Here is a 16,202-nt window from a genome sequence, read left to right as displayed (position 1 = left end):
GGGGGGGGGGGGTGCAGTGTATGTAGTAGTATGTACGCAGTACTTCGTACAGCTCGACATGAGGCTTGTGAGCCGGCTACCCGCGAAGCCCTATCGAAGCTCGCGTACCACGGTTGGTCCGTCAGACAGTCGGTCTGGTGGATTGTCTCGCGTCTCGCGTGGTGCAGCAGCCGATAGAAACCCGACGGTGGAATCTGCAAGTCACGAACCATGGCCCCGCCTCTACTGCGTACACGTAGAGCCCACGGCCTAGGTTTCTGCGGCATATCGTTGAGGGTGGGGCAGATATCGGCTCATGTCGCCGGTGGTGCCGGGCCGGCTGCGGGTTGTGAACGCTGGTGGAGCTTTCGGGACAGTAACTACCTATCTGCTGGTCTGCTTCCCACAAAACGGCCCATGCAGTGGGGGATCTTGATTTGCGCATGCGTGCGAAATCTAGAGGCTGGCAGGTTAAGACAGCGGTTGGATCCGAACACATGACGAAAAGTGCCCTGGATTGTGTAACGAAGCGGGCTGCACTAGGTGTCACCTGACCTGCGCATTGCCGTCCAGTCCTGGTCTTTTTTCGCGGGCTCTCCGCTGCCAGAGGTTGAAAAGTCGGGTATGCATGCTAGGTGAGGCTGGTGAGCTGCCACGGCTTCTATCGCCACTCGCCAATCCGTCGCTGTCGGTGGGCGTGTCCCGCGCTGAGCCGTTGCATGTGCTCTTCATCATGTGCTCCCTTGAGGGGGGGGAGGGGAGGGGGAGCAGGTCATGCCCAACCTCCCCGCCTCAGCTAGACATCATAACGAGGCGGGGTAAACGTTCAACGGCCCAGGCTCCGAAACGGCAGCTATCGCCGCGTTTGCAGGCTTCGTGCAGCGGTGTTCTCGCTTTCCATTGGGGAAGCCCTCACAGCTAGGGGGGTAAGTGAGAAGCTTGCCCGCCGCCCTAGTGTAAAACATCAGCCGGACCGTCCCATAGTGACCGCAACTTCCGAGGTAGAGACGGGGTGTTGTGGAGTTGCCGATCCATAGGACTCCGATAACGCTGAGCGGGTTGGCTTTGATGTTCGGCGTGTTCCATGCTACAACTTGACTACCTCGACCCATCGGGTGAAGCTTGCGCAAAAATTGACGCCTCTTCTGCGTTGTGCGGTTTGTATGGTGAGAAGTTGCAAGACATTGGCTCAAGTCGCTCGCCGAAGCCGTTGACCGCTCACCGCTGACCGCTGACCGCTGACCATTGGCCGGCTTTGTTTCGGACGAACTACCGACTTACACGGCGGCGACAGAAACCCGCCCGGCGTGCATTCACGACCATCTCGGCGCGGCTCCCTCGGAGGCCTTTCGACCTCCTGGTGATGTTGGGCAGTGAATCGATGACGTAGACGGTCGCCGTCGTGGCCGCAGGCCCGCTCTCTTCAGCTCGCTAGCGCCGCTTGCGGATCTAGTGAGGCTGCTTGCTGATCGGATTCGCATCATCCGTGAGGCGGAGGCCCCCCCCCTAGCTAGGTCGGGCCTAGAGGACGGCGGCGCCGGCTTTCACCTGACCCTCGTCGGCGAACCGGCGATGGGTCAACGCCAAAGCCGTACAGCACATCATCCATTCGAATGAGACGTGCAGAAGAGACGGACGCATGGCCGGCCCAGGATCTTCCCGACTTTGTTCCCGCTGACGACCCCGACCCAGACCCCGTCGACGTCGACGGTAGCTTTGAAGAAGCGTTAGGATCGGGTTAGCGCGTGTGACTGGGCGCTTAGGCCGTCTATTTTTTGGGGACGGCAGGATTTTCAGGCCAATCACGGCCGGAGACGGCCCTCTTGCACACAGTGTCTCTTGGCGGCCACCACACAGAAGCATCCTCTACCTCCCCCGCCGTCCGCGCTCGTCCAACCGCCCTCGAGCTTTCACAAATCGTGCATGCGGATGCAATGCAGCAATGTGGCCATCCCACAGCTGCCCAACCACAGCGTCGACTCTCGGCCGATTTTACCGCTGAACCATCCATCCACCATTCTTGTCCGGGGAAAGCACGCTGAACCCCGGCCTATCAAGGTGCTGGAGGTTCCGCAACGGGTAAGAACAGCGTGCGGGACGGGAGAAGCGAGTACGCAGTACGCAGTACAGGCATGGCGTGTGCGTGTGGTGCGTGTGTGTGTGTGAGAAGGGGAGAGAAACGCCTCGCTGCAGGGAACTGCCGTGGTTGAGCATGGGCATTGCATCCCGTCCATGGAGGGGCAGGACCGCACGCAGGCGCACCTCCTGCCGGTTCACTGCAACGACGGAGGACTGAGCTCGCAGCTCCCGGCAACGACGACCCAAGCTACGTCCCGTTCGCCCCACCTTCTTTCTTCTCTCCCTCTCTCAGTCTCGCCGCCTCGCCTCTCTCGCTCTGTCTCGTCCGGCCTCTCTCCCATACTGGACAGGAACCTAAAACAAACCCACCACATCGCCGCGAGCCATAGCCACCGCGGTCTAATCCTTCACCGACCGTGCTGCCGTGTCTCTGAGCCATCGCTTCGCTCCCGCCCGGTGAGGGGTCCGCCGATATCACGCACTTCCGTGTTCAACCTCAACTGGTCACATCTCAGAGCCACCCACGCTCTTCCTCCTGGTGGCTCCCCTTTTCGCCGTCAGCGACCTTGTTCGCTGTCGTACGCAAAAGAAACGGAAATTACACCGCCAGAAAAAAAGCCCCTTATAGCAGAAGCATCCTGTGGGTGCTGTGCCATTTCTAGTGCACACCAGTCGTATTGTGACCTGCAACCCGTCTTGGTTCCCATCTCGGCGCTTGTGCATCTCGGACTTTGTCGAGGTGACCTCGCCCACCCTGGTCCGCATACAAAACGCCTCATAGGCGCCCATCCCCCCACCCTGTCCGCTGGCCTTTCTTCCGGGTTGGCTTCTCGGCAGCATTGAACGGGCATGCGGAGCTGGTTCTTGTTTCGTCTACTCGACAAACCGGCAATTCCATCTCGAACCTAGACAGTCTCGTTTCAAGAGTTCGTTCTTGCACAAAAAAGGAGGAGGTCGTCGACGACGGCCACAAAACCATCACCCTATCGTCCGGAACAACCGTCCTGCCGTCATGGTACGTCAATGGACAGCGGGACCAAGGAGATGGGCAGCACAGCTAACATCGACACGCAGGAGACGGTGCAAGTCGCGGCCGCACCGCGGCCATACCCAGAGATGAAAGAGATGAGGACAAGGTCACGAGGCCCGGGCTTGTTCTTCGGAGCCGCCCGGGTGAGGGACCGGCCGAACTCGGTGTACACGGAGTTTATGGAGTCGGACACGGAGATCGAGCAGGGTGACGATGACCACGACGACGACTCTGAGGTCTACAGCGAGTTTGGGGACCTTGAGGGGATTCAGGAGGACGGCGAGTGCTCCCCTCGAATCAGCATCGGCTCGGTAGGTAGCCCCCCCCCCCCCACTGAAGCTCTCGTGCCCCCCTTTCACAACTGCGTACTGACGGGCGCAGTCCGGGCAACCTAGCTTCACCACCGTGTCGACATACGACGAACTGCAAACGCCAAATGAGCTGCGGTATCGGCCCTTCCTTTTCGACACGGAACCAAAGCAGCAGGTCGAGGGCCCCAAGGGGCCGCACCTTTTCCGCAGCTCCATCTCATCGACCCAGTCGATCGAGCTTCAGCATGCGCTGTCGCTCTCGCCCATCACGCCCCAGGAACCCCACATGATCGACCTGAGCTTGCACAACGTCTACCGTACCTCCCTGCCTAAGAAGAGGCGCGACACAGGGCCGTTCGCCTTCACCGACCAGGAGCTCGACACGTCCACCCTGCCCGACTGGACCCCCGAGATGGTGGCCCAGCGGATGCTGAACGCCGGCGTCGAGCTCGCCGCGGCGGAGCGGTTCGTCGAGAACGACATCAACGGCGCCATCTTGATCACGCTCAAGTTTGAGGATCTCAAGGAGCTCGGCATCTCGTCGTTCGGCGTGCGGACTCAGGTCTGGGAGGAGATTCACAAGATGAGGGACATGAAGAAGCCGGACCCCATGCCCGAGACGCCCATCGAGGACGAGCCGGACAAGACGGTGAAGCGGGAGCTCCGCAGGAAAGAGAGCAGCTCTGGCTCGAGCCGGAGGCAGAAGCCCCGGGTCAAGCTCAACGACGTCGTCTCGCCGCTTGAGTCGGTATCCATCGTTGGCATCGAGCAGGTCATCCCCAAGCCTCACAACTGCTCCAAGGGCGAGAAGTGCGCCAAGTTCAAGCGCTACCAGCGCATGATGGAGGCCTTTAAGAAGGACCACCCCTTCATCAACGACAACGGCATCATCATGGTCGCTGGCGACCCTGGAAATCCGCAGACGGCCCCGGCGATCGACCCCAACGAGGAGAATTTCAGGCCCGTTTCGGACGCCGTCCCGTCCGTCGTTGCCTCTTCGGACGTCATGGGCCCGGGGTCTCTGCCGCCGCTCCAGTATCTCGAAGAGGAGGTGTTGCGCAAGGTGCAAGCCCGGGACCCCCTCGAGAACGTCCGGCAGTTCCTCGACTTCCAACGCCCTCACATGGAAGCCTCCAGTGAGGTGCCCCCAACGCCTCCCTTTGAGCTCTTTCCAAGCGGCGCCACCCCTACAACCATCTCCCCCACCACCGCGGGGGCCACCGCTCCCGTCGCGACCGCTTCACAAACGCCGCGTGACCGGCTCAAAACCCTGCCAAAGCTGTCGATTCCGTCCCAGCCCGCCATCGCTCCGACCAGGAACCAGCCGCAGTCTGCGCAGCCTCGTTCGGCCCGTCCTGCGTCGCAGGTCATTCCGTCGTTCCGGGAACTCACCCCTACGTCCGACGAGGCCACTCCCACCCCGACGGCCGCTCCCTACCGCTTCGGCACCCCGTTCTCGGACATGGATGTGCCCGTGATGATGACGGAGCTGCCGCCCATCTCGCGCGACTTCTCGCAGTCGGTGCCCCCCGACATGAACTACCGGCACAACCCGGCCCCGCCCCGGTCCATGTCCCGCAACACCATCAAGCGGCCGTCGTTCCCCGTCATGCCGCCGCTGGACGAGAACGTGCCCTTGTCGCCTTCCGCGATGCAGGCCCCCAAGCGTTCGTTCTCGCAACGGGGTGGCAATCGTCCGCTCCAGCCACCGCCCCGCATCCAGTACCCCTGGACCCAGACCGAGCGCCCAACGCTCGAAAAGGCCATCCCTCCCGGCGTTCCCGTGGAAGCGGCGGTCCCGAAAGCTACCAGCTCGCCCGCGGCTGCTACCGAGGCTCCCACCGCGGGCGTCAAGACGGTCAACATCGGCGGTCGGCTCTCTCCCGTCAGCGACAAGCCGCAGATCGACATGACCGAGGGCGGTGCCATCTCGTACCAAGGGCTGATGCGCAAGCGCAAGACAAAGATGCTCCGGCACGAGTGGCACGAGCACTACTTCACGCTGCGCGGCACTCGTCTGGCCATGCATAAGGACGCCGCCTCGATGAGCAAGACGCTCGAGTACATTGACATCGACGACTACGCCATCGCCTGCACCGGACACGCGAACAGCGGAGGCAAGTTGAATGCCGCCTTCAAGGCGATGCACCTCCGCCGCGGCAGCGACGATGCAAAGGCCAAGGACGTTGCGGCGTTCAGCTTCCAGCTGATCCCCCAGGATTCCAAGGGCGGCGTGAAGCTGCGCAAGCGGGAGAGCGTTGCGCCGGCGGCGGCGGCGGCGGCGGGCTCCTCTTCGAAGGACGCTGGCTCGTCGGCGGCCCCGCCTATTGAGGGCGCGACCAACGGCACCGGCAAGACGCATCACTTTGCCGTGCGCAGCCGGGATGAGCGGATCGACTGGATGAGGGAGTTGATGCTGGCCAAGGCGAAGAAGCAAAAGGGGGAAGGGTTTGAGGTGAGCGTGAATGGGAATATGATTTAGCCGTCATGGTAGGGCTGTGGAGGCCGGGCGATTTGAGAGCCACGTCCTTTGGCGTGCTCTTTGCTCTCTTCTTCTCCTCTCTGTTTCATCTCTCGCCTGCAGTTCTTTTTTTTTTTTTTTTCGGAGTTTCTCTTCCCTTCTTTTTGCGATGATACCTCCCCCGTCAGTCGGCTTGCGTTTTGGTTATACGCCAGCCCACATTTTGGATACCTCTTTGCGCTCTCAAGGTTCTTTTGATGTTCTTTGTCTTTTTTTCCCTTATGGGTCACGACTTGAAGATATCCTTTTTCTTTTTTTCTGCATGACCTGGTGTGGGTTTTGGCGTTCAAGTTTCTTCCGGGCCGTCGTCATGTCAGGACATCTGAATGGGTTGACGGCCGGCTTACTAGAGGGGAGCCTGCAATATGGCATTATACCTGGTACCTTTTTTTCAACTACATGCTCCCTTTGGTCGGAAGACTTGTTAGTGGACTGGACTGGATGTATGGGATGACCTCCGGCAGGGTTGTGAATAATCTCAAAATGGGTAGCATGCAAGCCCGGACATGATGAGCTAGGGTTATACGCCTGAGGGATATGGATGTAGGTAGTTTGCAGTATAGTTGAAAAAGCAGCTTTTGATTTATACTCTGGCTTCTCCGTGTTGTTGATTGCTTGCTTGCTTGCTTGCTTGCGTGTGTTATCTCAGAGAATGGGTACTGAGATGTTGAGACAGCACACTGCCGCCTTGTGATAGTCAAGGGGTTCAAAGTCAACACCCTGAAACTGCCCGGGTGGCTTTTTCCTTTTGTTTTCCGTCTTTCTCTAAGTTTTGATTCTTTCTGTTTCCTTTTCTCTTGTTCTTTTCTTCTTTTTTCTTTCTTTTTTTTCTTTCTTTTTTCTTTCTTTTTTCTTTCTTTTTTCTTTCTTTTTTCTTTCTCTTTTCTTTCTTTTTTCTTTCTTTTCTTTTCTTTTCGTGTTTCCGTGTTTTCGAGCAGGACGAGCACAATGCCCTTCCCGTGGTCACATCCTTGTCACTCCGTAGCTGACAGACCCGCTCTTGTATGCGCTATTAAGCGGTAGTTATTTACAGAGCTCTCTGTCTCGTTGCCATAATGGGGGTGGTTTGTTCTAGTTGGTAGTATCGAGCGTCCTGGTGGCTATTGGTACCCCTTGCAATCGCTTTCCCCCCGCAAGAAGGGATTCATGATGGGACGGCACAATGCCATCTCTCCTGTGGCTTGTCAGGGTTTGCCATGTATGTTTCATCAGGAGCACGAGTGCCTGATGGAGGCCGGAGGGATATATTACGAAGGACTGGCTGGCTACGTGCCTCCGAAGGGTCTGTTATCTTTTTCTTTTGCATTCCAAGTGATAATAGCTACCTAGGTGGTCGTCCTCTTGGATGTGAGTCTGCGGCTCAAAAATGGATCGAACTTCCCAACCTCGAGGACAGTACCGCATTTCGAGTTGACAACCAGATGCTCTGCTTCTTGAGTCGTTCATCCTTCTTATCACATTCTGGGCGCTGGCGCTTTCCTCTTGCCTACTCTTTCCACTCTTCGGACGCTTTCGTGAGAGCCATGAGTATAAGAAATATGGAAAAGGGGAGAAAAGCCGAGCTAGTGTTGTGAAGAGAAAAGAAATAACGCTCGGAAGCAGCCATAAAAATAGCTTGAACCCAGACAGCGGAGGAGCGTCCAACCCATCCTTATACATTCCGCAATGTTCTATGGATTGTATACGTACAAGTACATCTCTTCATTTTCCCTACTCTTTCCACTCTTCGGACGCTTTCGTGAGAGCCATGAGTATAAGAAATATGGAAAAGGGGAGAAAAGCCGAGCTAGTGTTGTGAAGAGAAAAGAAATAACGCTCGGAAGCAGCCATAAAAATAGCTTGAACCCAGACAGCGGAGGAGCGTCCAACCCATCCTTATACATTCCGCAATGTTCTATGGATTGTATACGTACAAGTACATCTCTTCATTTTCCCTACTCTTTCCACTCTTCGGACGCTTTCGTGAGAGCCATGAGTATAAGAAATATGGAAAAGGGGAGAAAAGCCGAGCTAGTGTTGTGAAGAGAAAAGAAATAACGCTCGGAAGCAGCCATAAAAATAGCTTGAACCCAGACAGCGGAGGAGCGTCCAACCCATCCTTATACATTCCGCAATGTTCTATGGATTGTATACGTACAAGTACATCTCTTCATTTTCCCCACTCCCTACCCCTCTTCATTTCACCGTTGGTATAATACAACCGGCCCCCCCCCCCCCCCCCCTCAATCGCTATCACCATCGCCTTCCTCTCCATCCCCTCCCTCCCGTCACACCTCCCTTCCCTACGCGGAGCTCTTGGGCACTCCGGCATCCGCCGACATTTCGTTCTTTCCGTTCACCTTGGCCATCTCCGCCACCAGCGCCCAGTTGACGTGCTCCCACCACGCGTTGGCGTAGCGCTCCTTGCCGCCGAACCCGTAATCCCACAGCCACGAGTGCTCCCAGGTGCTGAGGCAGAGCACGGGGGCCACGTTGGTGCCGCCGGGCGCGTAGGCGCCGTCGTTGGCCTGGCTCAGCAGCTGCTTCTGCCGGGCGGGGGCGGCGGCGCCGGCGGCGCTGCGGGCCAGGTAGCCGCGGGCGGCGGCGAGGTCGGCCTCGGGGACGCCGTCGCCGGCGCCCGTGACGGCGTTCATGTCGAGGCTCTGGCGGCGCCAGTGGGCGGCCGGGTAGGGGGAGCCGGCGGCGTAGGTGGTCAGGACCCTGAAGGCGATGGGCAGGCCGGTCTGGGAGGTGGCGACGAGCCAGACGAAGCCCGGGCCGAACATGGTGGCGGCGGTGGCGACCATCTCGCGGCGGAGCGTGTCGATGGAGCCGAAGGACTGCTCCAGGGAGCGCTTGAGCTCGTCGGGCATGTTGACGGGCGTCGGGGTGAGGTGCTGGAAGAAGAAGTGGTTGTTATGGGCCATGCTGGCATAGTTGAAGAGCGCCGCCTGGCTGGGCTCGCGGGCGGTGTTGAGGACAATGTCCTTGATGGAGCGGTGCTCCCAGGCGGTTTCTACAGGGAGGGAGAGAAAGAGGGCGGGGTTAGTCCGGGGTGCCGGGAGGAGAGAGGGAGAGAGAGAGAGAGAAGACCAGAGGGAAGACTAACCCGCAGTCTTTTCGTTAATGTTGTTGAGCAGCCACGCCTGGTACCCGTACCACGCAATGTTGAAGGCGCCGGCGGTCAAGAAGCTTCCAAGGCCCTTCTCCTTGACCTCCTCTTCGTACGACAGGGGCGGGAGCATGTGGGCCGGCTGAGGCTGGGCCACGTCGGCGCCGGCGGCAGAAAACGGCCTGAACATCCTCGGCCGCGGGGCCATGCCCATGCACGGCCGCAGCGGTATCCTTAACCTAGGGCGCATCATGGTGATGGTGGGGATGGTGGTGGTGGTGGTGGTGATTGCGGGTTGGAGGTTTTGGCTGTGGTGGGAGGCCGAGATGTGCGGGACGCAGGGGGAAAAAAGGACAAAGCCTCTTGGGATGGGGCCGGGTTCAGGGCGTCGGGGCTTGCCGTCCGCGTGGTCGTGGTGGTCGTCGGCGCCGGCCTTGTCGTTCGGAGCTGGTGTTGTCGGGACTTGGCCCGAACTTTTTTGACGCTGGCCTAAGAATTGAGGCAGGGATTGCGGCGGGGCTGGTTCGGCCTTTCGTGGTCGCAACCCTAACCCTTCCTTCACCTCCCGCACTCCACAGCCAACCCTCCTCTCCATGGCTCACCCTCTCATCCCCATGGTTGATCGCCCATGGCCATTCAGATCAGCGGCAAGCGATGAGATGTGGAAAATTTACGGCGCGAGCAGGCTAGAGATATGCTAGTATCTACACTTCCATTCTTGTACAAGTGCTTGCTTATGCTACCCATGTGACGAAAAGATCAACCTGAGCCTGGACGGCATCCCGTGAACCCGGTAACCCAGAAATGAACCTGAACACCGACCAACACCATTCCACATGCAATCCATCTGACTCTCCGACGCGGCCAACCGCCGAGGAGAGGTTTGCCACACGGCGGGGGGTAAAACAATTCGTACAGCATCCGCTTCCCGTATTCACACGTCCTCCTCCACCATCCCGAGCACGTCCAGCTCCGTCTTCACCATCCTCTCAAACTCCTCCCGATCGATGCCCGAGGCTTTGGACAGCAAAAACAAGCTGCGGATGCTCCTCGCGACGTGCTGGCGCACGCCAAACTCGGCCTGGTGGCGGCTCTCGGCCACGCTCTCGAGCTTGGCCACCGTCTCGGACGCTCCCGACGAGGAGCTCGCCGACAGCCGCCGCGGGTTCGCCGGCGCCGTGACCCACGACGACTCGCCGTCTTCGTGCTCCTGGCTCCGGCTGCGGGAGCGGTTGCCGCGGGACCCCGAGGAGGAGCGGGTCGGGATGGGGTGGGCGAGGTCCGGGTTGTGCTGCTGCCTCGCCGCCGCGACGCTCGCCTCGTCCTTCGCCGCCGCCGCCGCCGCAGCCGCCGCAGCCGCCCCGTTGGCGAGGAGGCTGGCTGGGTCCTTGGGCCGAAGCGGCTCGAGCAGGTCGGCGGCGTGCTCCCGCACGTTGGCCTCCTCGTCCGGGTCGTGGTTGTCCAGGGCCGGCTGGACCGAGTCGTACTGCGCAAAGTAGGCGTCCTCGTCGGCCGTGTTGGCGGGGTTGCTGGCGTGGACGGGCGCGGCGGAAGGCGCAGGTTGGGACGCGGCCGTCCGCGGCGCGGGCGAGCGGTTCACCGCGGGCGTCCGGGACGGCGTGGCGTCGTAGCGCGCCCAGTAGTCGTCGTCGTCGTCGTCGTCATCATCATCGCCGTTGTCGTTCTCGTTGCCGTTGTGGGCGGTGTGGTTCCACGGCTGCGGGCGGTTCGGCGCGAGGCTGCCGTTGGTCGCGGGCTGGGATGGGGCCGTCTGGAAGGCGGTTTCGGCTTCGGCGATGCTCGGATGCCCCCCAAAGTTGGTAAAGGCGGTAGAGTCGGACACGCCCACCTCGCCGACGCGCCAGCCATCCCCGCCGTCCGGGTCGTTGACGCACCACACGAGCCGGAAAAAGAGGCCGAACTCCTTGAGCACCACCATGCCCTGCAGCGTCTCCTCGTCGATGCGCTTGTACGTGATGCGGGCGGCGCGGTCCCAGTCCAGCTCGACCTCGCCCGACGCCGGATGGGGGTCGAGGTCGCCGCTCCTGGCGATGCTTGTGAGCTGGGACACCTTGGCGGGCTCGTAGCTCAGGAGGCGGATCCAAGGCTCCATGCTGGCCGAGGAGAGGAACTGGGCGCGCTGCCGAAGGACGGGAGAGAGCGCCGGGAGGACCGAGGTGGGAGGCTCGGTCGAGACGGCCGCGCCGGGCAGGCACTGCAGCACGGGCGTCACGACGGACCGGATGTCCGGAAGAGGGATGTTGGCGGTTGCCATGACGTTGCGATGCGGGTGTTTCGGAAACCAGTGGTGGCGACGGTTGTTGTTATTGTTGTTGTTGTTGTTTGTAGTAGTAGCTCAAACGGCGGATGGATGAGACGAGAGAAACGTTTCAAACGCCTCGTCCAGACCTCGAGGTCAAGAAAAGACTGGCGACCTGAAGGGAGGAGATATGCCAGGCCGGACGATCGGGGTGGAGATGGGGGGCGTTCAAGGAAGAGCAAGAGAGGCGGGATCACATGGGATGGGCAGCCTCTCCGTCGTCGCTCGGCTGGCGATGGTTGCCTCCCTCTATATAGGTATGTCTCGGCTGCTTGGGCTGGCTTTCCGGGCAAAGTCTCACAAGGTGGATGAGACAAGCATGGACAACGGGAGGATGGACAATGGAACCAAGGACGGAAACCGAGAATTGAAATCGAAGGCGACCTGGGGGAACCGACACCTTGATCCAACCCAACCCACCTCCTACAACCGATGGATGGAGCCGATAGCCAGTTGACCCTACCCCGTGGGGACCCTCTTGGGTTCCCTTGTCGCAAGCCCCAGACGCCCGCGGCCAGGCCCCCCCGTCGCCCCGCCGTTTAAGCACTGGCAGATGCTTCTCTTGCAGCGCGCCGCGATGCATGGCCTCTGTGAGTGGTTGTCGCAGGCTTCCGCACTGCCGGGGGACCCGCCGGCGCAGATCCACCTGCGATGCAGGCCAATGGCGAGCCTGCGGTGCCGTTGGGCTAGCTCTGACCTTCGGACGGAGGGAACCAATCAGCAAGGGGACGATGAGCGCATAGGAAGGGTTCCCGTGTTTGGCCCTGATTGCCGGAGGCAACCCTGGGATCATGGAAACGTAGCTAGGAAGGGGTAGGAAGGAGGCAACAAAAAGCAGAAACCGTCTACTGCGTACAGTATCTCCCGAGACCCGACAGGTAGCATCTCGGGGGTTGGGCTATAACTAGGCGATAACGAAACGTCACCTTGACGGCCTGGGGTTGTGACGGTAGCCAACTAGTTAACTACCTCACGAACCCCTGCCTGTCTGCTGCCCCTTGAGGCCTGCGGATTTGATCACAAGATCTCATCAGGCGGACTCGCTGTCTTGAACCCCAAGGCTGAAGCGCCACCTCGGCCGTGATTGGCCAGAGCCATCTTTGGCTCTTGGCATCCCAAAGGTCCACAGATAGGGACGTTCCTCAGCGGGTCCAGAAAGGGGAAATCGGGTGGGGCCCCCTTGCAAACCGCAAACCAATGTCGTCACTGTGGACTTCCCCCATTTGAGCGCTCAACGAAGTCATCAGTCATCAAAAAAAAAAAAAAAAAAAAAAAAAGAAAAAAACAACAGAGACGGCGAAACACTCTCCTCGAACACCATCTCCAACGCAACACATACACACACTTAGACATACACACACAAACAAACGCACGCATACACAACCATCGCCCCAACCGTCTCCCGGCCTGCCCCCTCTCCGGCCTCTGAAGAGGACTCGCTGTCCCGTCCCCCTGACCGCTCTCCCACCGCCGTTTCCTCGGCCGCTGGATGAATGTCTCCCCAGAAGGACCATCTCAAAGATGAGGGCTCTCGTCTGCAGACCACGGCGGCCGGCGCCACGGCCGGCCTGATCGCCCGGTACGCACCGTTTGGCATGGCTCTTGGCTCCCGAAACCCCTTCTAAAACCCAGCGTTTTTGTGTCCTTGTTCGACCACGCAGCTTCGTCATCGCCCCGCTCGACGTCGTCAAGATCCGCCTCCAGCTCCAAACCCACTCCCTCTCCGACCCTCTCTCGACCCGCAACATCGCCGGCGGGCCCATCTACAAGGGCACCCTGCCGACCATGCGCCAGATCCTCCGCAACGAAGGGCTCACCGCCCTCTGGAAGGGCAACGTCCCCGCCGAGCTGCTCTACGTCTGCTACGGCGCCGTGCAGTTCACCACGTACCGCTCCGCCTCCCTCCTCCTGCACGCCCTCCTGGGGCGGGGGGACCCGGCCGACGGCCCGGGGCGGCCCAAGCACCCGCTCCTCCGCCCCGCGGCCGAGTCCTTCATCGCCGGCGCCGCCGGCGGGGCCGCCGCCACCGCCGCCACCTACCCGCTCGACCTCCTGCGCACCCGCTTCGCCGCGCAGGGCAACGACCGCGTCTACGCGTCGCTCTCGCGCGCCGTCCGGCAGATCTACCGCGACGAGGGCCCCCGAGGCTTCTTCCGCGGCCTCGGCCCGGGCCTCGCCCAGATCATCCCCTACATGGGCTTCTTCTTCGCCGCCTACGAGACCCTGCGGCCCGTGCTGTCGGACTGCTGGGCGCTGCCCTTCAGCTCCGGCGCCGCCGTCGCCGGCACCATCGCCAGCGTCGCGGCCAAGACGGGCACGTTCCCGCTGGACCTGGTCCGCAAGAGGATCCAGGTGCAGGGCCCGACCCGGCGGAGGTACGTGCACAAGAACATACCCGAGTACGCGGGCGGCACGGTGCAGGTGTTGCGGACGATCCTGCGGAACGAAGGCGTAAGAGGCCTGTACCGGGGCCTGACGGTGAGCCTGATCAAGGCGGCGCCGAGCAGCGCGGTGACCATGTGGACGTACGAGCGGGCGTTGAAGATGTACGGGAGGTTGGGGCTGGGTCGGTCGCGCGAGGCGAAGCTGTAAGGGGGGATCCGGCGTTTTTGGGAACCTAGGCATGTTCACCGATAGAGAGGATGCATCGGCGTAATTGGGGGGGGGGGCATAATAGGCGCTTTGGCGTTACTACCACGCTTAATGATAGAGATACCTAGACGTGTATTTTTTGAGGCATGCTCCACACGACAAAAAGAGGATCGATCGGTTTGGTCTATGCAAGTCGGAATCTCTCTACTTATGATACAAACCCGTCCGACGAAGCACGCTCGTCTCTCGTTGCTCATCCCTTCTGTTTTGTTTTGTTTTACATCTCGCCTCTTTCCTTTTTTTTTTTGTCTTGCTCCCTCCTCACCACCTCTCTCTCTCTCTCTCTCTCTGTCTCTCTCTCTCTCTTTCTCTCTCTCTATCATTTTCTCTATTTCCCCTGCCTCACCCACTCCTCCAGCTTCTCCCTTGCGCTCCTCACGCCGTCGTGCACCTTCTGCTGCGCCAGCTCGGTGTGCACCTTGGCCAGCGTCACCGCCCTCTCCACCTCGTCGCGGACCTTGAGGTGCGCCTCGGCCACCGCGGGCACCTTCTTCTCGTACTCCCACGTCAGCGCGGCCACGTTGCCCATGGTGATGGGGAGCACCGTCCACGCGGCGCCCAGGCCGAACGCCAGCGGCGTGGCGGCGCGCAGGAGGAACCCGCGGCGGCGCGCGACGATGCTGCCCGCCATGCCGGCGACCAGGACGTAGACGAAGCCGGGCATCAGGCGCTCGCCGCTCTCGCGCGGGGGCGCCAGCGACGCGACCGTCGAGGTGAAGGACCGCTCGAGGGCGAAGACGCGCGACATGGCGTCGTTGACGGCGTCCTCGGCGACGCAGGCTTGGGAGTAGGCGAAGAGACGGGCCCGGCGGATCTGGGCGGCGAGGCGGTCGGTCGGGGTCGGGCCGTGGCGGAGGAGGAGGGGGAGGGAGGGCAGGTCGGACGACGAGGAGGAGGAGTGGTCGGAGGCGGGGGAGGAGGAGGAGGAAGGCGGGAGGGCCGGGTGGCGGGCGCCTCGGCGGGCGGCGGGGAGATGGGCTCGGCCTTGGGCGGGGGCGGGAGAGCGTCGTAGTCGTCGTCGTAGATGGGCTTGCGACCCTGGAGAAAAAGAAAAGAGGTTAGTCAAAGAGGTTGGGTCCAAGGAAAAAGAAGACGGATGACGTACCAGGTGGCGGTCGCTGCTCGGGGCCTCGGCGTGGGCTACCCGCGGGTAGAAGGTGACGGTCCCTACAAGCATGGCGGCCGTCAACGGCGCAGCGCGCTGGGTTCGGGAAGGGAGAGGTTAGCGTTTCCGAGTCCCGAAGGGGAGAGGAGAGAGTTCGTGAAAGCATGGGGCCATGGGGGTGTGTCGGAGGCATCGCGGCACTTTCATGGGCCCCAAACGGGAGGGATTGCCGAGGATGCTTACCCGCTGCAGCAGCACTCTGGCGGCCATTGTGCACCCAATTGATATGCCTCTCGTGGGCTCTCGAGAATGCGGTGGCGGGTGGGTGCAGTCCCGGCGGGGTGGTGGACGGCGAGCCGGGGGGCGGGGGGGATTGGGCGGGTGGTGGGATGAGGTTCGAAGAAGTTGGGAGTTGAAGCGAGGATTGGACGATGCTTTCTTGGTTGCGGCTGTTTCCGGGAAGCTCGTGCCTTGAAGGCCGGCCGGATCAAGGGTTGGGGTCTGGGGTGGGGTCCCGGGTTTCTGCCCGGTGGGACCCAATGAGAAGACGAGGAACAAGCCGGGTTCCTGCAACCCCGGTTCCTCTTTTTTTTTTTTTTTTTTTTTGCCTCTGGGGATTGCAGGCAAGCAACAAGCCAGCCAGCAAGCAAGCCAGCCATCGAGAATCGAAATCCCATCCCACCTAACCTTACCTACGGTAACCCAAGTCTTTGGCTTTTGAAGTCCAAGCTGGCCTTGTTGGACTTGACTCCCCGGTCCATCTTTGACCTTACTCTTACCGGCTTCCAAGGCTCCCTTACCTACATCCACTACCCACCTACGCAGTATAGTAGGTACCTCAGACTCAACGGCCTGGGGGTTTGAAAGAGGGGTGCATTGGGAGGACCGAAGCAACCTACCTACCCCTTGCCTACTAGTCAATAGTTACTCCATTACACCCCTCTCTCCTCCTGCTTGACAACACAACAAGCTGCCATGGGACCTCGGTGATTTCTCACGCCTCACTCACCAACCCTTCCTCCCCCCCCCCTCTCCTCCAATACCAAACCTGCCATTCCTCATCCGCCATCCGTCGACCACCAACCACCAACCATCCTTGCTCCGCGCACCGACC

General features: G+C 60.7%; 5 protein-coding genes across 5 annotated transcripts; 2 read left to right on the top strand and 3 right to left on the bottom strand.

Annotated features, from left to right (window-relative positions):
- Positions 1-3,070: 3,070 nt before the first annotated feature.
- Positions 3,071-5,881, top strand: VTJ83DRAFT_2332 (uncharacterized protein; the record flags this gene model as incomplete). Its single annotated transcript, XM_071008591.1, has 3 exons — positions 3,071-3,073; positions 3,133-3,399; positions 3,470-5,881. The coding sequence occupies 3 exons, from the start codon at positions 3,071-3,073 to the stop codon at positions 5,879-5,881; spliced, it is 2,682 nt and encodes an 893-aa protein (XP_070868872.1).
- Positions 5,882-8,202: 2,321 nt separating this feature from the next.
- Positions 8,203-9,264, bottom strand: VTJ83DRAFT_2331 (mitochondrial 37S ribosomal protein mS42; the record flags this gene model as incomplete). The annotated part of the gene is made up of 2 exons (XM_071008590.1): positions 8,203-8,915; positions 9,009-9,264. The coding sequence occupies 2 exons, from the start codon at positions 9,262-9,264 to the stop codon at positions 8,203-8,205; spliced, it is 969 nt and encodes a 322-aa protein (XP_070868871.1).
- A 681-nt stretch (positions 9,265-9,945) lies between these two features.
- VTJ83DRAFT_2330 (uncharacterized protein) lies at positions 9,946-11,286 on the bottom strand (the record flags this gene model as incomplete). The annotated part of the gene is made up of 1 exon (XM_071008589.1): positions 9,946-11,286. The coding sequence occupies one exon, from the start codon at positions 11,284-11,286 to the stop codon at positions 9,946-9,948; it is 1,341 nt and encodes a 446-aa protein (XP_070868870.1).
- Positions 11,287-12,824: 1,538 nt separating this feature from the next.
- VTJ83DRAFT_2329 (uncharacterized protein) lies at positions 12,825-13,923 on the top strand (the record flags this gene model as incomplete). Its single annotated transcript, XM_071008587.1, has 2 exons — positions 12,825-12,910; positions 12,993-13,923. The coding sequence occupies 2 exons, from the start codon at positions 12,825-12,827 to the stop codon at positions 13,921-13,923; spliced, it is 1,017 nt and encodes a 338-aa protein (XP_070868869.1).
- A 388-nt stretch (positions 13,924-14,311) lies between these two features.
- On the bottom strand, positions 14,312-15,160 carry VTJ83DRAFT_2328 (uncharacterized protein; the record flags this gene model as incomplete). Its single annotated transcript, XM_071008586.1, has 2 exons — positions 14,312-15,021; positions 15,091-15,160. 2 exons carry the CDS (start codon positions 15,158-15,160, stop codon positions 14,312-14,314), a joined length of 780 nt encoding a protein of 259 aa, XP_070868868.1.
- Positions 15,161-16,202: the final 1,042 nt, after the last annotated feature.

The sequence above is a fragment of the Remersonia thermophila genome, chromosome 2 (genome assembly GCF_042764415.1).
Source record: "Remersonia thermophila strain ATCC 22073 chromosome 2, whole genome shotgun sequence".
Classification (NCBI taxonomy): Eukaryota; Fungi; Ascomycota; class Sordariomycetes; order Sordariales; family Chaetomiaceae; genus Remersonia; species Remersonia thermophila.
Note: the sequence above shows the minus strand (reverse complement) of the source record. Positions and strands in the feature narration are given on the sequence as shown.